At 28.3% G+C, this 21855-nt stretch overlaps 1 protein-coding gene across 1 annotated transcript; it reads left to right on the top strand.

The window, feature by feature from the left end:
- Positions 1–4037: 4037 nt before the first annotated feature.
- Positions 4038–21798, top strand: LOC123301190 (coronin-6-like; the record flags this gene model as incomplete). Its single annotated transcript, XM_044883925.1, has 5 exons — positions 4038–4170; positions 4848–5045; positions 11725–12825; positions 13310–13531; positions 21772–21798. Coding segments are annotated over exons 2-5 (1548 nt in total), but the record flags the coding sequence as incomplete, so codon positions are not given.
- Between the last annotated feature and the right edge of the window lie 57 nt (positions 21799–21855).

Below are 21855 nucleotides of genomic sequence, written 5' to 3'. Positions count from 1 at the left end.
GCAAACACTATTTGGCAAAGTAAAAAAGAATTTGAGTATTTTTTTACTTGAATCGATTTTTGAGAACTGCCCAAAGTAAAAAAGCTATTCGTTAAAAAGGCCCATTCACTAAGTATCGATTAAAACGTAAAAGCGTCCAAAAAGAATGCACTCAAAAAAACTTAAAGGTGTACTGTTTTTTTTTTTTAAATTTTCACGTTTAGCTCGAAAGTAAACATGTCTTTATCTTTGATTGAAACTTAAATTAGGAATTTAAAAGAATTTACTTAACAAGACAAATTTATTTTTTTAGTTAATGTATAATTTTTATTTAATTAAGCTTTTAAGCAGGCTTACGACTGAAATATTGTGCCTCAATATATTTGTTAAAAAATTTAAATAAAACAAAAATGAATTTGTTGTACTCAAAATGATTGCCTATAAATTATTTATCTAGTTTTATTATAATTTTTTCTGGTACTTAATATCAAAATATTTATAAAAATATAAACAAATTGTGGAAATTGTTGACAATGACACAGTTTTTCTAATAAATTATCTACATAGAATCTCGACGCTTACATAGAATAAGGCTTGATCCACCATCGGTCCTGAATGATTACCATTTATCAACTATTTTTTGGCCTTAAATTGTCTACGTTTCAAGCTAGAAAATTTTTTTAAAGGGTAAATCCCAAAAAGCTACTACGATTATTGCATATACTGACTGCATAAGGTAATATTTTTTAGACTGATCGCGTTCCCCAATCAAATATTTTGTTTAGTGATCAATGTCTTACCTATACCGATAATGTGGATTAGACCTTAGTCAAATTATTTCGTAGTGCGAAAAATTACAATTTTAAAAAATAAATAAAATTTCTAAAAGTTTAAAGAAAAAATAAAACTAGTGAATTTTCACAAATTAACCTCTGATAGAATGATTTTAAGAATGGATTTGTGTGTAAAATTTTAGTACTAACAATGGTATTAATGATTTTTTGAAAAAACGCAGTATGTACAAATAATATTTGCTACATTTAGTGTATTTTTAGTGATTAAAATGTCAATTAATTGAAACAATTAGCAACATCAGGATTCCGCTGTTTTAAGTATGGCAAACTTGTTGAATTGAATAAATTGAGATTATGTCAGAATTAACTCTTTATAATAAAAAGATTTTCTTGAGTAAATATAGTGGGAAATCTTTATCCCCTCTTCAGATTCTATACAGAGTGCCCTGCGAATAAATACATAAAAATTAAGAACGTATTCCTTGGACATTTTGGAAAAATTTTTCACACTTTCGCTAAAATACCAATAGTTACGATATGAATTACGGTCAATAAATTTAAAAGATGGCCGAGGAAAAAGTAAGGAGTATTTTGCTTAAAATGATGAAATTACTCAATTATGTAGTTAATATTTAATTATTTAACTTCCATTAAATTTAATTTTATTTCCATTTCATTCCTACTGTCTACAAGCATTAAATGAAATGTATGTCTCTGTAGAATATCGGCATCGTATTTGTCAGCCACTTACGGTCTACTATTACGTATTTACTATTAAATTTAATATTGCTCATAACTCCCTGACTATTGAGATTTGGACAAAAGGTTTAAAATTGTTCGAGGAGCATGCTCTTCAAGTTTTTAATCGCGGGGCACCATATATATACTTATCTACACTTCAATACTATTTCCATCATTACTGTCATTAAAAATACGAAAATCTATAAGGCCTAACTCATGGCTGAGTAAACACTTTTTTGATTAGCCTAAAATATGATTAACGTATAAAATCAGCGGAATAAGTCAGCAGTTGCAGTGCTTACTCAGCTAAAGGTTAGCTTAAATTCGCCCAATAGAGTTAAATTGAAATCGCCAGGTGAATAGTTAAGAAAAAACTATATTTTCTAGCTAAAATTGACACCTGTTAAATTATTCTAGTAAAATTGTTTTGGTAATAAAATACTTAAATAATATTTCTATCCCATATTTCGATGTTTTTATAAATTAAATAATTACATTCCCGCAATAATAATAGTATTTGATACAAATAGCTACTTTTGCACAAAATAAGTTAATTTCATTGCAAACTACAAAAAAAAGGCAAAAACACAAATTAAAAAAAAATTTATTATGGTTTTGTTGTATGTAAAAATTGTTATTTTTATTATCAAAATAAAATTGTAAATTCGATAAGATTTGTTTTATTTTTCTTCTACCCAAAAATTATTTTTAAATACTTCGATCAGAAAAGGCCGCCAAAATTGTGTTAAGGTTTTTTAAATACTTATAATTTATAAAAAAATAATGCAAGCACTGATATTCAACACTTTCTATACATGGTATTTCAACAATTAGCTCAGCAATTGTTTGTTTTCACTTGTTTTGTAATATGTATTGCATACTATATTAAAACAATTGAAAAAAAAACAATTGACTGTGATGCTTACGAAAAAATGTTTGACAGAAAAGTTGTTTATTTTTTATAATAAATATTTTTTACATTTAAACTTTTGTTCTATCTCTAACGGTTTACACGATGGGTTCTACGGACTCAAGACCCAATTGACCTATGTTGCTCATTTACGAACTTGACCTCACTTTTTATATATCTTTTCGTTTTTGAGTAATCGTGATGACAGACAGACAGACAACCGGAAATGAACTAATTAGGTGATTCTATGAACACCTATACCAAATTGTTTTCGTAGCATCAATATTTTTAAGCGTTACAAACTTGGGACTAAACTTAATATACTATGTATATTTCATATATACATGGTATAAACATCATACGAAGGATGAGTAAAACTAGAGTGCTCTAGTTTTACAAACGCAACTAATATCTCACTTTCTTTATTCCATTCCTTTGTTTTCCGAGCATTTTCGTCCAGTTACATTTTTATTATCAATCGGTTTGTTTAGCAGACACGGTACGCGCGTAAATGCAACGGTAAACCAATAAGTACAATACAATTACAATAACCTTTATTATTGAATCTACTGTTTTAGAGAATATATCGGTAAAGGATATAGTCTCTGTACTGTTTGGTTCTTACATACAAGTAAAATAAAACTATATGGGACTGCACCTTTACAGGGTTGCCAGAAAAATATTCAGCAAGTAGCCCCACCTAAAAAACCCACCTATATGGAGACTTTTTTTAATATTAACTGTTATGAAGGCTTAAAAATAGCTAAGCAGCACAAAAAAAGGTTCCTAGCACTTGCATGTCGAAAGTAGCCTAATTTTGCGATAAGTAACACAATCTGGCAACCCTGTCTAGTTATAATAAATATAGTTTAAAAAACTGAAAAACACGCTTGTTGCTTGTTCTAAGTATATATGTATAGTTGGTTATCGGTAGTATAATAAATGTATATAACTGATGATGTCCTATTCATGGGTATGGTATTAGAGAGTTACATACAAACATACATACATACATACAAACAGGTGTAGCTAATATAAGCGTGTTAAAAACAGATCTAGCCATCAGCAAAATACAAGATAGGCCAATAAATAGTACGTTGTTTGGGTTATTCACTTTAAAGAACGTTTTTAAAGCTTTTGGGCTACCATTGTGGTCTGGTGGCCGACGCACTTAATGATCAACAATAGTAAGAAGTGCTCTTGAATCACTTGTAGCAATTCTTTTGTTACATTCAAACCACACAAACAAATGAAATAATTATAAAATCTTTTATTATAATTTAATGTATTTCCCATACATTCTTTTCGCCTTTTTTTTATAATATTAGAAACTATATAAATAAAAAAATACAGATTATAATAGTTTTTGCTTTTTTAATAAAAGTGTTTTTAAACTGTATAAATAAACTGGAATTCAAAATTAAGTAAATATCATAATATTCAAAAATGATATCAAATAAATCCAGTAATTTTAATAAAGAAAAACTTTTTTTTTGTATTTCCCAGATTATGTAAATAGTTACAACAAACCAATCTAGATATCGTTAATAGGTCCGTGTGGCAAATGGGGCCGTCATCCATTACCTAATATGGCGTTTTTCCATGTCTATCGCTCGCTATCGTCGCAAAACGAGCCTGTTGCATTGGCGCACGACCTCCGATATAACTAATATCTCACGTCCTATTTTCAATTCAAATGTTTTAATTTTTAATTTATTTAAGTTTTGTGTTTGAATTTATTTTAAAGTAAGTTTTCATGTATTTTTATTAATTATTTATACAATAATGGATATGTTAGGTTATGTTCTAACATTTACTAATAAATTGAAAGTTTATGTTCTTTAATAAAGAAGGCATGAACATAAAGAGGTTAAAAATTTAATTAATTTATTGTATATTATAATTAATAAAAACCTTAAATTAAAGGAGGTACATCTAATAGTTTAACAATTACTCTCTTTATTTTGATTCTTTTTAAGAAAACTTTAAAAATCTGTTTTCTTCCTTCTGTTTACATTCGGATAAAGTTTCAATGGAAATATCAATATTTTGAATTAAATTTCTTTATTTGGAAGTGTCACTTTTATTTTGATGTGTGAAATTAAAAAAAAAAGTTAAATCTACAATTTAATTGTTTATTTTGAATTCTTATTTTTACTTTCCAAATTTCAATTCAATTTATAACATTTGAAATGTCATTTTAAATTATTTTTTCCTTATTTAACCGCAATTTATCGCGATGGAAATTAATTCTGTAAGTAAACCACTTTTTCAGATATCTTTCAGTACGGAAACAGTAAATTGTATAATTATGATCTGTGATTAAAAATGGTCCAAACGACATACACAAACTAACTTCTCAATATTGAACAATTTTATTGCGAAAAATAACTGATATCCTTTTTTTTTGTTAATATTTTAAGATGTCGTTTCGAGTGGTTCGCAGTTCTAAATTCCGTCATGTTTATGGACAAGCATTAAAAAGAGAGCAATGTTATGATAATATACGAGTTAGTAAAAGTTCGTGGGATTCAACATTTTGTGCCGTCAATCCAAAGTTTCTTGCGATTATTGTTGAAAGTGCTGGCGGTGGAGCATTTATTGTTTTACCTCATAAACAGGTTAGTTTTTTTATTTGTTTTTATTAAGTAAACGTCTGATGAAGATCTTGGTGTCTATAGAGGGCTTCAACCTTATTAAAAATTTAGTCACTCATTACATGAATATACCACCTCTACTTGCGCTTACGAAAAATAGAGAATATTCATGTATTTTTTTATATTTTTAATTCATTGTTCACACCGTTATAACAAAGTAAAAAATATAAATACTGTTTAAAAATGCTATATTTAAGTGTAAAAGAAGATTTAAAATATATTATAATTTTGAGATATTTAAACGCAGTTTTTTGGCGATCTCTGTTGATGACGTATAAGTACGTGATCTGTCAATTGGTGACAGTTTAATGTATAATTTACACTTAAAAAAAATGAATTTACAACACAGAATTTACACTCGCTATTATTAAGTTTTCTAATAAAAAGCCGTAGAATAGTATAATTTCGTTTTAGAAATTTTTAAATGCCCTCACTGAATTTGTACTTTTATTAATTAATTTTAAGTAATTAAAAAAATAAAAATTACTAAAATAATGATTTAGTTGAAATGTTCAGTCATTAAAGTTACGGAAGAAAAATATTTGAATCAAATATAAATTTCATGAATATTCCCTATTGTTTATCAAATACACTTCCCGTACCACCTTAAGTAATATTAAATGAAATTTTGATAATCGGTTTATCAATTAACGGATTCAGAAAATTTTTTGAAGAGGTCAATGTAAACTATTTACATGATTTTTTTTTGTTATAATTTTATCTCATGCTCTAAATTTTTAGTTTATTTCGTTGCCTATTCATTAATCTATTTCTGCTTTTTTGACAAGGTACCGAGAGTCATTAACTATTAATTATTTAGCAACAGTTGATTTTCTTATTAGGGGAATATTGCTACTTCTTTCTCATCTCTGGATACGATCATTTTATACTTGTTTTATTACAAATCGATTTTAGTTATTTAGCTATCAAAGTTTTGTTTAGACTTTAGATAATGTTATAGGTCTTTGATATTGTATGGTTTTCATGCATCTTAAATTTGGGCGGATAGTCTTTTAAATTAATTCCGCTAAAGTAAGCATTGCTTTTAAGCTTACCTTTTAAATTTAATTGCTAGAAATTGAAAAATTGTATTATTATAAGGGAAGGTCTGAAATTGCTGTGTTTAACTTTGTACCTTTTGGATATTCAAACATTTCATTAAAAAACCCATTGAGGGCACTGGCGAATTTAATAACATGCTGCCGAAGGATTTTTTTTGGAAATACATATTTATAAAATTATTTAAGCGTTTGCTAACAAGTTTATATATTCATTATTTAATAATATGCGACATCCATAAGTATTTTTTTTTCTTCTTTTCTATTTTATACTAGCATGATTCCACCCGCTTCGCTGGGAAATTTCTCTCCCCTTGCTCTCATTTATTCCCTTCCATAACACTTGAAATAGCCTTTATTATGAATCCAAACAAACTCACTTTAAATTTATGAAATATGTAGTTGTACCCTGCCACGTTTCACTGTGTGGCATTGTGGTTGCATAGAAATACATGAGAAGGATCTAGTAAATTTTATGAAAATTGGTAAACCTCCGATAAAAGAGTTCAAACCTTTTAAAAGGCTGAACTGATTTTCGGAAAGGTTGAGCTGACGCCATGCTCTTTTATTTGATATCTCACTTGGGTATATTTCAAAATATTCCATTTTTTATCCCTTTCACGCCCTACCTTTCCGAGGCTAGACGCTATGCAGAAAGCTCACAGCTTCTCTGCCGGAATTGCTCCCAAGATTGACGGATCCAGACATACATGTTATTCTATGGTTGGAAAGCTGCAGATTTCTGAACATTTTTCTATGAGAATGACAGGTCCAGATGAAAGGTGTTTTTGAGACAACCCCTCTTGTGCCAATGAGTCTGCTACTTCATTCCCTTTAACGCCAGAGTGGCTCGGTGCTCAGATCAGCCTGACTGTGTTATTCAGTACCAGGCGATTCAGTTCCTCGAAGCATTCATGGTATATCCTTGACTGGAATCTTAACTCCTCAAGGTCCCGAAGATATGCTTGACTGTTTGAGAAAATGTCGATATGGGCCCCACTGTAACCTTTCGTGTTACAGATCCGGACACCTCTCAGCATATGTCTTAATTGCATTTCATTCCAGACTGCACGAAACACTCGGTATATAATTATTGATATTTTCATAAAACTCCGTGTGTGAAACCGCGAGCAATTTCAATTATGTTGTAAATTATCGATTTTTTCTCCTTATCACTATTTATTTGTTAATTAGACAAATACCGATGAATAAATCAAAGTTTTATCAATAGTTTGTTTGTATTTGATGTATTTTTTTAAAACCTAATGTAATAATTATTTATAGAGCCACCCACATCATTAAAATTTATTCTATAATATGTGGGTAGATAGTATTATAATTAAAATAATTGACTTACAACTTGGTCAACACTCAAATGTGATAAATTAATATTGTAATTTTAATAAAGCGTTTTTGGCATTGCTCCCAAACTTATTATTTTGAAATGCAGTGCATTGTTGTGAAAATAGCAAATAATCGTAAAATTTATATTTAATTGTTGTATATACAAAGTTCATTTTTACAAAATATCACTGAAATTGGGTGAAATTATACAGGGTGTTACGCAATAACCTAATTTGGAAAATACACCAATTATTTCATTGATAGAAAAAACCTGATCTGTGAACATCATTAATTATGGAAAGGAAAATGATGACTACAGCCATGGTCGGCGGGGCGTTATCGCAGGCCTTTTTAAATCTCACTGACTGTTTTTTCGGTTTTATTTCCTTGATTAATATACGGCTGTTATGTATTTCGAAGTTTTCTAATTTTGATTGTTGTTTGAATTATGTACTAAATTCGAAGGAAATTATTTTTTAAATTATTTTTCTAAAAATTTTCATCCGAAATAATTGACAAGGAAGCTAAAAAATAATGGACCTAAATCTCTCTGTCTCTCGGTGGGCAGTAATTCAAGAAAAAAAGCAGAAGTTTAAGACAGTAGAACAAGAAGAAAAGTTCAAAATATAAAAAATGTTCGTCTTTGAAATATAAAAGACTAATAAATGAAACACAAACATTGATAATATTTATAAAAAATATAATAAATAAAATATTTTTTATAAGATCAATAATAGATCTCGATATAAACTGAGTGTTTGAATAATTAACTATCTTATTAAATTTCTTGTTACCTACACCATTCTATTGAGTATTCATGAACTAAACCCATATTTCGAATCGATTCAATTGGCAAAAGAATGATCACCGGCTTAAGCAAAAACCATGTTTTTTCGATTGAAAAAAAAAGCGAATTTTTTTTTTTCGTAAAAAGCACTTATGTGTGTAGGATTGAGGATTTGTAACTGTTTTGATATTCATTTCAAAGTGAGTATGAGTGCTAAATTTAATTCGTTGTCACTTAGCCAAGATTATTTATAATTTCCAGTTGATAGTATGTGTTGTGTATAAGATATACAGGGTGGAGCAGAGAAGGGTGCGATTATGAAAACGATGTAAAAATAAATTTGAAAACAATAGTTCTAAAAATGGTTTGCAAATCGTTTTCCACTCTAGTATCGCTTTCAGTGATCAGAAACAAAAAACCCAAATTAAATTTTTATAGTAATATCGTCTTCTAGTCCTTAAATGTCAAAATCAGTCATAACTTTTAAAAAATTGCACATATTTTTGTGAAACAACTGGTTTTTAGCCAAAAAGTGATATAAAAATGTCAATAAAATAAAATAATTTATTTTTTTGACAGATTTTTTGGATAATTGAAGACTGGTTTTAATTTTTTTAAACAAGTTGTACAAAGATTTAAAGATGTACGAGCGCCAGAGCAATTTTAGATAAAAGACTTGATTTTTAATGTGAAGCCTAAACCAAGCCTTTTATCCAAAATTGCTCCGGCGCTCGATTATGATTTATGGAACAATTTTCAAAATATCAGAAATTGAAAATTTTGTTTAATTATTTAGCTTTCGATATTGCGAAAACCAAAGCAGATATTTTATTCTTATTTTTCGTCTACATTCATAAAGTTATAACAAAATTCATCATCAAAGTTGAAAATAATTTCAACCACAAGTCTAAACTTGCCTTGGTGCTCGTACTTCCTCAAATCGATAGGTCAAATACTTTTTTCAGAATCGTGAGAAACGTTTTGTAAAACTACATTTTGAGGAAACCCGTTTGGTTTGTGACGCTTTCACGCAAATCTACTGAATGGATTTGATTGAAACTACAAACCAAACGTGGGAGCCGATTTTAATGATTCTTACGTCAATCGATTTGTCTATTTAATAGTTATTCAATGATATCCCACATAACATGGTGCGTCGAATTACTTTTTTTTTCACAATATGGCGTCTGATGATCCCCATATTAAATTTTCATTAGTGCCATTTCTTCAGTGACACTCGCAAAATTAATACTAATCGATTGACGTGTGAATCATCAAGATCGGCCAACGCGTTTGGAAGTGTAACGAGATTTCTTTTTACATCGTTTCAAAAATCGCACACCACTGTGCCTCACTCTGTGAGCGTTGTATATAATATGAATAATAAAATATATTCACTGACTGTGTTTATTATTTTGGAAATATTTAAATGTGATGAATTCGCAATTCATTTTGATATTTTAAAATATTTTCATTTGAAATAGGTAATTTAACAATATATATCATATACACAAAACTCCCATTCAACAAAATTATAATTTCTTAATTTTGCATAATTTTCATACAATTTCATGCAAAGCATTTATTTTCTGATAATTATATTAATTGTTCATTAATTTTGATAAACGCGGTTTTTAGCGATTACTAGAAAATTTAGTTTGGATTTTGCACCGTTGACGATAGTTTTTTAAAAACTTTGCCTATTTTTCAGTTGAATCTTTTTGAAATATTTAAAAGTTTCCCGAATAAGAGAACACTATGTCTATTTCTTTCAAAAATGAGTTAAAAACACCATCGTTTTAAGCGTGACTTAATCCTTTAGTGGTATAACTATTTTGTCGTTAGACCAAAATGTAAGGGAGCTAGCAACGAATGAACGGCCATATGAATTTGCATTAAATGGATATTATTTCAAAATTGTAAAAAAAAAAAGTTTTTTAAAACGAAATCGGTGAAATATTTCGTCGAAAAAGTTGAATAGTATTAAACGAAAGGAATTGAAATACTAAATTTCTAAAGTATTTGGAAAATTTACTTTTTATGACATGGTGCGCTTTTCTTATGAAATACAGTAATTGATAACTTTGTCATTATGAGATGATTTCTTATATTATATAGAGAGGTTTTTAACGGCAATTTTATGTTATTGTCTAAAGTTTTTCTTATTATCAACATGATAACAATTCAGGGGCTACATAGAATTGAGTGAGGATCACATTTTGTCAATTGATTAACGGTCCAATTTTTGTATATACTTTCCCCTCCACAGAAACAGTCGAATGTCAATTTTTTAAATAAAGCTACCTAAGGTTTTTTGGGTAATTTTACGTCAAAAAGGCTCCTTGGGATTGTTTCATAAAGTTCACCGTTTTTGAGTTATTAACAGTTTTAATGTTTCGAAAAACTCCAAAAAGGTTATTTTCAAAGCTGAAAATTAATGCAAATAAATTACATTTATGAACTTTTCAAAATCTCAAAATCATCTGTCCTTAATGTAATGGCTGCGGAACCATAAATCGTTTATGACACAGTCTTGATTAATTTGATTCGCTTATAAAAAAAAAACATTATTATATTGATATGTATCAATTTCATAAAAATTATAAATGTGTTTTCGAAGTTGTTTCATATATCATTTAAAGTCGTGTTCATAATTTTGCAATACTTTTATAGCTACATAAATCATTAAAATTGAGAATTGATTACCGCTCCACCCAAATTCTATTTAATTCCATAATATAAAAAATTTCGAAGCACATGATCCAAAACCTTTCAGGTTTATATGTGTAAACATTGTTTCATGGTCTTAACACAAATACTTTATAGCGAAATTAAATTAATATTATCATTTGTGGTTTCCGTATTAATGATAAGATTTGTAATATTATACATATATCATTTTTACCTCTAAACATGGTGTTCCAGTATGATCACACTTTTGACAACGTTTTAGTTATTAGAAAAAAATATGTATAGCTAAAAAATTCTTTCAATCTCATTAGTCGAAAATTTAATTTTATTATTTTCCGTGTTTTTGGTGTTTTTTTTTTTTTTAAATTTTTCTTAAAAACTATGCATTTAAGGGAAAAATACTTTGAATAAGAGTTGTTAAGCATAAAATTTTCTACCGATTTATATATTTTGATTGTTCCCAATCTTTTGCATTTTCGGAAAATCGATATTTAAAAATATATATATATATATATATATACGAGGAACACATACTTATGTTTGTATAAGTTTTACTATATTTATGTTGGCGTAAAATTTTATTTAAATATCAATTTGAAAGGATCTTTTTTATAAGATTTGAAAGAATTCAGTTTATTGAAGTTTTGTAATATATCCTCATTTATATACAGAGTATTAAAAAAATTAAATAATTAAGCACCTATAAGTGCAAGAAATTTGTTACTCGAGCATATTATTAATATTTGAAAATTTTGTTACTCAGGTGGGACGAATAGCAGCAGATCATCCTCTGGTAGGCGGCCACAAAGGTCCTGTTTTGGATATAGCTTGGTGTCCCCATAACGATAACGTAATTGCATCAGGTTCAGAAGATTGCGTAGTAAAAGTATGGCATATTCCTGACGGAGGCTTAATTAAAACGCTAACAGAACCAATTGTGGACTTAGTGTATCATCAACGACGTGTTGGTCTTGTATTATGGCACCCAACAGCTCAAAATGTGCTCCTAACCGCCGGATCAGATAATAAATGTTTAATATGGAATGTAGCAACAGGAGAAATTATGATAAATATAGATTGTCATCCAGATATTGTTTATAGTGCCTGTTGGAATTGGGATGGTTCAAAATTATTAACGACATGTAAAGATAAAAAAATTCGATTAATCGATCCACGAACGGGTATTGTAGAAAGTGATGCGGTCGCCCATGAAGGTTCAAAAGCAACTCGTGCAATATTTTTACGACATGGTTTAGTATTTACGACAGGTTTTTCTAAAATGTCTGAAAGACAATATTCATTACGTACCCCAGATGCCTTATCCGAACCAATTGTCATGGTCGAATTAGATACAAGTAACGGAGTCATGTTCCCATTGTATGATCCGGATACAAATTTGGTATATTTATGTGGTAAAGGTGATTCGGTTATACGTTATTTTGAAATCACTGCCGAACCACCTTTCGTTCATTATATCAATACATTTCAAACACCGGATCCACAACGTGGTATTGGTATGATGCCAAAACGTGGATGTGATGTAACCGCATGCGAAATTGCACGATTTTATCGACTTAATAATTCTGGTTTGTGTCAGGTGATATCAATGACTGTGCCTAGAAAATCAGAACTATTTCAGGAGGATTTATATCCTGATACAATTGGTGAGGATTTTTCATTAACTGCTGAAGCATGGGTGGGCGGTGAAGACGCTGAACCTATTTTAATTAGTTTACGAGACGGTTATAAACCGTCTGTAGGAAATAAAGCACCAACAAGTGTGAGACCTCGTTCAAATTTATTAGATAAAAAAGCACCTTCAAAAGGAGGCAAATCAGCTGGTGCTGTCACTCAAGATGTACCTGTAAGTAGTCTTATATTGTTTAAATCTTTAGTGTAGCAAGCGCGGATCCAGCCCTCAAAGTTATGGACACAGCCACCTGACAATCGGTCAAGTGAGATCCGGGGTATAAACTCATATTCGATTTAATGCATTCATTTAAAAAAAAATCCTCTTCTGTCGATTTCGCCTGATAATTAGACGTTTGCCCTCTGAACTGAACGTGGGGATTTCAATGAGCAGGCCCATCGTGTCCATATGGATGGATCCGCACTTGTAGTCTAAACAATTGAATTCTATTACAAAAGACTTCGCATGTTTTTTATAGCCATATGACTTTCCATCAAAGTTTGTTTATATAATTTGACGGAGAGCTATTTTGCTATCAAAATGTTCGAGATCTTTTATATTAAAATAATTTAATAAAAGAAGAATTGTAATTCCCATTAACTGACTCTTTTAAAAGAAATTTTGTTTAGATGATTGATGTAATAATAAAATTTTACAGGATAAAACTTTACAAGAATTTGCTGACGAAATTCGTAAACTAAAAGCCATGATTGTGAAACATGAAAATAGAATTCGGGCATTAGAAGCTCAAGTAGCAATTAGTAAAACATCTCCTGTACCACCATCAGAGCCAACACATCCAACTGTCGAAGACGAAGGACCAATAGGTGATGGTTTAGGAGTTGTTGTAACCCCAACTGATAACCTCGCATCTGATGAGGTCTAGTCTTTATACTAACTCACAAAATAAACAGATTAGGAATAGGACATAATAGATTTGCTCTTATTGATTTTAATATTGAAGAATTTTTCCAATTTTATCCAAAGATAATAAGGGTTATTTTTATTTAGAAATCGTTTTTTTTTTTGTTTCATTTTTTTAGTTTGAAAAACGTAATATTTATTGAAAATACCTTTATTGACAACTACTTAACGAAAAATTCTTCAAATTTTATTTTTTGTGTTCATAATACCAAAGAAAATTCTAAATAGAAATCTAAATTTAGATAACTTCATCGTTAATTAGAATTTTTTTTGCACATTTTGGGTATATTTAATTAAAAAATTTTATTTCTCTAAAGAGGAATATTTTATCTAATATAAAAATTACCGTTGGAATTTTATAATTGTATGTAATTCAAGATAAATAGAAATCATCCCCGAAGGTTGAATAATGGCTATTGAAGACCATCACGTAGATCAAATTTTTGGAATTTCTCAAAACAATAATTCTATTAATCCGATAAAATTTTATCTTGAATTTAAGCGCTTCGTTTAATCTCACTTAAAAATACCAGGCGTTCACTAAAGCCAACGCCATTATGAATTGAACTTGGCTAGAATTGTTGTTTCCATGAATCCAATAATTTAAAATAAAATGTTGTAATAAATCGTAGGAAACGACCATTTTTCGAGTTGAGAGATCGATCTATCAGTAATCCGAAGCGATTTTGTTAATCCAAGGTATTCGGTTAAATGTCATCAGAATTGATGAAAATATTCTTCTTGTCAATCGGAACAAATGTTTCAATGGGCACAAAACTCGCTAACATGCCGTTTTTGAGATATTCCATGTCAAAGTTCTCGATTTTCATTGAATTTAAAGAGATGCTTTATTATATGTAATCGGAAAAATTATATTCTGTAATCGGAGATATTCTGAGAAACAAATCATTATTGTCATCATTTCAGGCGTAAATTATGCGATTGCGTATGACATAGCACCTCTTGAAATTAAATGAAAATCAGGAACTTTGACAGGTTATACCTCGAAAATACCCATTGAGATATTGTTGTTCAGAATGATAAGAATATTTTCTCAAATTCTGGTGAAATTTGATCGAAAGCCATTTTCCATATACAGTGATACGCGGTCTTTTACCTGAAATCCAAATAATTGTTTATTTCGTGAGAAATAATACTGAAAATATCCAAAAACTAGTTCTTTAAAAGAAAATATGAAAGTTAAGTCCGATAACGCTGGGTACCTCATATATAAAATATATTCCTAGTGTAATTATCAACGGAATTTTAATTATGATTTTTTTTTTACTTTTATACAATTGATCCAAAGTACCCAAAAACAAAGTGTGATTAGTGTGAACACAATGGTTTTTTTTAATCGAACTTTTTATTTATTTTTTAAATAATTGTATATTTTAAGTTAGAAAATAACCTATTTATATTATTTTTCAAGTATTAACTAATTTCTAACAATTTTTATGTAGATTGTGATTTAAAAGTTATATATAAAGGCCGTGCGGTTTTTTTTTTCTTTTTGTATTATAAAATTTTTATTTTCAATTCAATTTTAAGTAAAAAAAAAGTCTAAAAGCTGGCTGTCTAAACGAAAATTAAAAATCTATCAAAGTATTCCCATTGAAACAAACCGTTAATTAAATAATTTGAGCCTTTGTAGCACCTCGTAAGTAAAAAATCAATCGAACGTGGAGCTAGAACATAAACGACAAATTCAGAAACACGAAAGATGGCATAATTCTGTACAAGGATTTTAATATTTTTATGGTTTTCTTAAAAATTTTGGATTCTTCTCAGACAAATAGTGAAAAAATTATTACTAAAAAAGGAGCTTCCTGGAAGTATTTTAATTTGAATTATATTAATTTGACAATATACAAGTATTTTCATTTTATTGTTTTAAACTAATTTCTAATCTAAATATAGCTCTCAAGTGAAGCTCCCTCACTGATACAATGAATTATCTATACAAATTCTGAGGGACTTCTAGACATGAAAAAAAGATGCTCTTTTGCATTTGACGCGGAATTGCTTGAAATTTACTAGAAAAATCGAAAAACATATCACGTTTTCCTGTTCTCTCCATGCTAGAAAGATAAGATTTTCATCAATAGATCCGAAATAAAGTCAAATTGGCAGAATACTTTGCAAAAATTTCATTACCCAGGACAGCCACTCCTACCTAATCTAACCTAATTAATTTCGTCATTTAGACAGTTAGCTCCAGGACTATAATTAATAAAAGTTATTTTAATACAAAAAAATTATCAAAAAATTTAGTATTCATGGTACAAATTTCTAAATATTTTAATAATCTACTTATGTACAGCGTTTTTATGGATACTGCTTAAATCAATTATGAAAATTTATGAATAGTCAAATTGAGTATTATTTTAAAAATTGAAAAAATATTATTTCAAGTATTAGCTCAAAAATCGATTAATAGTTGCGACCGTATATAAATATTTTTAAAACAATATTAGGCTCTCCAACATAGGAAAATATTGATACATGGTGGCGCAAAAATAAAATGCTCTCTTTGTTTCAAACATCTCGAAAATTATAAGGATTTTTGAACAAAATGTTCAGTTCACCACTTTGTATAATTAACTCGTTAATCTATTCAATTATTTAAAACCGCGATTGAGCATCGCAGAGATTTCGCAATTCGCATACATGGGACCAACACTCCATATCACTCTTGTGCTTTAAACCTTTAAAAATGAAATTAGAAACGTTGAGTTTGTCGGATTTAGCATTTTTGGATATAGTTAAAAGTTAGTAGATTGATCAATCGGTTAACAAACGCAAAACCCATATCAATATTACTTTCAAAGTGATAATTAAAAAGTCCGATAAATCGATTTGGGTCGGAAAAATCTGTATTTAGTCCAGCGATAATGAAAAAGCAAAGATTGAAGAAACTGTAAGTGATAAATTAGTAAAAGCTGTTTTGGAGTATGCTATCCATATCAAAATTAAATTAAGCTTGTTTTAAAGTTATTTATTTATGGTACCGATCTAAAAAAATTTAATAGTTGACAATATTACTAAATTTTCTTGATATTTTTACCGAAAAATGTCATTTGATTATAATTTTTATAACGTAAGACAGAATGATTCTTAAAAAGATCATTATTAAAACAATATTGTTTAAAATTAAAACGAGTGCTTCAAAATATTTTAAGATAGTTTTCATTATAAAAACAAATTATACACCAATGAGTTATAACTTAACTTTTTAATTTGTCTATCAAAATTCTGTTGTAGATAGGTATTTATAAATTTAAAAATAGTAACAATGACACAAATTTTATTAAACGAATTTAGGTTTCTATTTTGAAAAATTTTAAATACAATTATTTATAACATTAAGTCGAAAATTTTATATTTTATTATACAAAACAGTATTTATTTAAAATTATATTTAAAAAATATTTTGATTCGTTTAAATATTATTATGATGCAACGCTTGACCTGGATTTGAATTTTGAAATCGAGAACACAATTCAATGTCCATATTTTTTTGACAATTGTGTTCCCTGTAACAAATACCTGGCTTTTTTCCCTTATTTAATTTTTATGGACACCGTTGCAAAGTGCTTCCGTTTCTTTGCCTTAAATTGAAAGTAAGCATCACGTTTTAAGCGTATACTTCTTATATTTTAGCTATATAATTATTTTCTATCTTTCGTGTAATTTTAGCGAAATGATTATAATTTGAAAATTTTAAAAAGATCAAAGTCATTGTTACTGTTTTACCTACAAAACCAGAATCAACTAACAGAGGCCAACCTTGAAAAAAACAAACTGCGTTTTAAAAACACACAGCTCAATTTTACTGGTTTGAACTTTTAATTTTGCTTTAAAATAACTTATATTAATTAAAATTAAAAGTTCGAAAACGCACTTTGAAATTTTCAAAGATGAATTCATTGATTTGATTCTAGTATAATTATTTTTTTTTAAAATAATGCGTTAATAATTAACCGTAATATAGTAGTGTACAAAAAAAAATTAAAAATTATTTACAAATCATGACAATAGAACGAAAAATTGATTAAATATTATTATATTAAATAAATGAAATTATTGTAAGATAATTTTAACGATTTATTGAAGTGAAATTTCTTTTTATGGGATAGGCAATTAATTCCTCGGAAAAATGAGAATTAATAGAAAACAGATCAGTTGAAACAGTTTGAGATTAATTAAATGAAATTTCGGTCTCTTATTTCTCTATTTCAAATTTTTTTATTACGAATTAACACAATATTCAGTAATTATACTTTCTTTCTATAAAATATCACCTTAAATTATATTCATTATCTTAGATATTTTATTTTCGATGATAAAAAATTAAGAAATTTCATTTCAAAATGTAATCGAAGCCATACAATCGACTCGTATTATTCCCCAAAATTTCAAATTATTTCGAATAAATTAAACTAATATCGAATAATAGGAAAATAGTAATATTTTAAAAATTTGTAATAAATTTAATTATTCGACAATTTTATTACATTGTACGTAGTATTTTTCTTGTTGGTTTAATGGATATGTACAGCAAAATTTGTTCGGTAGTACGGTTTTTCATTTTAATGGAGAGGACACGTCAGAATCCAGTTCAACCAATTGCCAATTTTCTTTGAAATATTAATAAATAAATTGAATCACATAGAAGTTTGACTAGGAACAATTATAATTTGTAGTTACTGAAGAAATGTAATGTTCTGATTTGATGTTTCTAGTCCAAGTTCCCTATGATTCATTCTGTTTATATAATTTTCGTTTTGGACGTGATAAAAAATTTTTATATTTCCAGCATTCACTGGATATTTGAGAGGGAAATGTTGTTAGCCATTGTTAAATTATCTGATTTTTACTCTAACAAGATTTTCATACTCGTTTTCTTTACTTGTATTTAACCTGAACATTTTCATTAAAAGATCGATTCAGAAAAAGTTCCCCAAAAATAATTTTTGTATAACTCACTGTGTAAGTTGTTATGGACGTTTTAAAATCGTCTTGGGTGTCCTCAGCTTAAATACAAATTTTAAATTTATGTTTTATTTTGTTAAATAAACTAAAAACAAATGTTTGTAAATAGCTTTGTTATTATTGTATTTATTGTCTTCTATAAATGAAAATGTTGTAATATAAGCCTAACAATAAGATACAAAGCCAAAACAATTGAAAAACAGCATTTGATAATCGAATATCAATTTTATTATAAGTAACGAAAAAAAATATTGAACTGATCATTATTTAAATAAATGGTGCCTTTTTTTCATTGTACGCACATATTTGGAATTGAGTCGCTCGCTAATTGCTAGTATATATTATTGAAATGAAATGTGAAAGCTATGTGTATTGTGTGTAAAAAAAAATTTCTTTAAAATTTAAAATGGTTCTCTGGTTTGTCTTACTTGAAATGTATGCTCTTACAAATTACAGATTGTAATAGTAAAATGTTTTAAAATCTGCAGTTTAAAATTTATTTATTGTGAATGATTTTGTTGAAATTTATGTTTGTACGATTTAAAACTTTATGCGTCTTCTATCAGTAGTTTTGGCGTGACACTCACTCCTCTACAAAGTTCGTTACATTTTCCAAGGCCAGACATTGATAAAGATGTTTTATCGCGCCTTCTTCCACATCGTACTTACCACAGAAATTGTAATTTTTAATTCTCTATTATGATTTCGACAGCAAAATTTCCAGTAACACTTCAGGCTAGTTTTTTTTGTTATGATTCAGTAGACACAATCGGACCGTTCCTATAATTTCATTAGTAAAATGTCAAAAATCTCACTTGGATCCTTTTCTACTGCAAGTTTTGCTAGTCTGTTCTCTTGCATGCTTCCTTTCACATGCCTGTGAGAATTCAGCGTAAACATACATTGCTATAGACAATATAGTTTCTCGAGGACAGTGCTTCTCGCACTCGTCACCACCTGGCACAAGTTTTAAACTACTAAAAAAAATAATTATCTGTAATTTTCGACAGAAAAAAAGGAAATTAACAAAAAAATTTGAAATCTGTTTCTTTTGATGAGAATCTATTGGCCAAGAACATATGTAGATCATAAAACTCGAGTAGAGAAGGTAGCAGAAAAAATGGCGCGCCTATCTGGGCGAGGTCTAGTCTACTTTGTACTGCGCATAAAGCTGTCTTTTGTTTTCAATTTTTTGTCTTTTCAATCAATTGAAAGTGATTGAAAACATCTTAGACAGTCTGAGGCGCAGTACAAAGTACATAGCGACCGATTACTTGACCTCGTCCAGATAGGCACCTTAAATTCAGCCACGGGCGCTTATAGCTCGGCATAGGAGTTTTATGTCCTTATTATACACGTTCTTGCTATTGTCTTTAGTCTATCTAGTTTCATTAGAGTTGATTTTCACAGTGAAATAGTTTATTTTCTCTGCGATTAGACAAAAAATACAGACGTTGCGCGCTTATGTATTATCATTCACAATATTTAACTGCAAAAGGACAGTAATTCAGACAAAATGAATAAAAAAAAAACTTTTAAAATTAAAATCGTGCATTTGTGATAATTAGCTTTTTAAGATTTGAGTAATCAAGTAAGAGAAGTTAACACTCGAGTGATCATGAAATCACCACCTAAATAACTTGAACAAAAAAAAAAAAACAAAACAAACCTATAATTTTTATAAACTAAAGAAAAAAAACCTTTACATATTTGTTATTTGTTTGCAACTTTTATATTGTTAAAAATATTTAAAAAATTTATTTTATATATAAATAATTAAATTTTTTGCTAAATGTGTTACTGAAAATAATAATTTATTATTAATTAATTAATATAATGTAAATTGACAAAAAAAAAAGTAATTTTTAAAAAACCATTATCCCCCTCTCTTAATGTGAACATATCAACTAAAAGTATTTATATTCATCGATTTTTATTTGTACATAATATTTAACGTAATTCAATATTATTTTCCTACAATAAATTGGTAAACAAAGCAAAGTTCAGTTGGTGCAACCAATCCAATAAATATTTTAGAAGTGGGTAATTACACATCAATAACATGCATAATAATCTAAAATCTAGTATTTCACGAGACCAAGTTTGATATTAAAACTTGAAGCTTTGTTTTAGTTTTAAAATAAGTTTATCTACCTGGTTTATTTGGATCATTGTTGTCCTACTATCTCGATTTCAATACGGTTTTAAATCGCAAAATTGCATTTTTTGATGTGCAAACTCCCCTTTTGAATACAAATGAGTTACATTCAGAAAAGATTACTTTTTACACATTTTAAAATTGTTTGTTTGTTCTTCAAAAAGTAGTAGCTTTTTTAATTTGTTTTAATAGCTCATTTATTTCTATAACATACGAAGTCTATTATTGATAATTAGGAGTGGCAATTCCGCCAACTTACGATAGTAATTCGTACTTATTAAAAAAGGAAGTGGACCCGTCTCAGTAGTTCCAATTTAGACTACCAAATGACAATACTTGTACTTACCATTTTTATAGGCCAATAAAAATATTCAAAGCAGATAAACCTTTCAATCTGGAGATAATAATTCATACTAATTAGAACTGAAAGTGGGCCTTTTCAGTTGTTCCAATTTAGACTACCAGGCCACTTATCATTTATCAATAGAGTTGCTTAAATCTAAATTACTTGTGGGTCAGCAAAGTATATAAAAATGACCCTAAGCAGATGTAATAACAGAAATACTTCCTCATCGGAGATCATCTAGTTTTTACTTGGAATAAAAAATTAATCAACTGCTTCTATTATGTAACTCATTGTATTTGTGATGCTTATATCCTGACCCGAGTGCATTTATTAAAATTATTTGCTATAAACAACCCAACTCCGTTATTTATCCAATGATGATATTTAATTAAACAAAAGTTACATTGAAATCGAAGGTGGAAAATTTATTATATTTTTTAATTTATACGCACTCGGGAGTATTAAGTAGTTTCTCAAAAGTTGTCAGAACGTATATCACAAATTATTAAAAAAAATTGTGTTTATAATTTATGTGACAAGTGTTTTTGAAATTTTAAATTAAAAAAAATATGCAAACGAATCCCGCAAATAAAAAATATGTATAGTTGTAATAAAATTGAAAATAAAATATGTTTTTTATTTAATTTAAGATTCATTCTAAATCCTCAATTCCTAATGCCATTTTGATTTTTTTTAGGAAAAAGAACAATACTGCGTAAGAAAAAAACCGATAAAAAATTGGAATAAAATAATTAAAAAAAGATATAAATTTAAATGTACA

The sequence above is a fragment of the Chrysoperla carnea genome, chromosome 5 (assembly GCF_905475395.1).
Source record: "Chrysoperla carnea chromosome 5, inChrCarn1.1, whole genome shotgun sequence".
NCBI classification, from domain to species: Eukaryota; Metazoa; Arthropoda; class Insecta; order Neuroptera; family Chrysopidae; genus Chrysoperla; species Chrysoperla carnea.
Note: the sequence above shows the minus strand (reverse complement) of the source record. Positions and strands in the feature narration are given on the sequence as shown.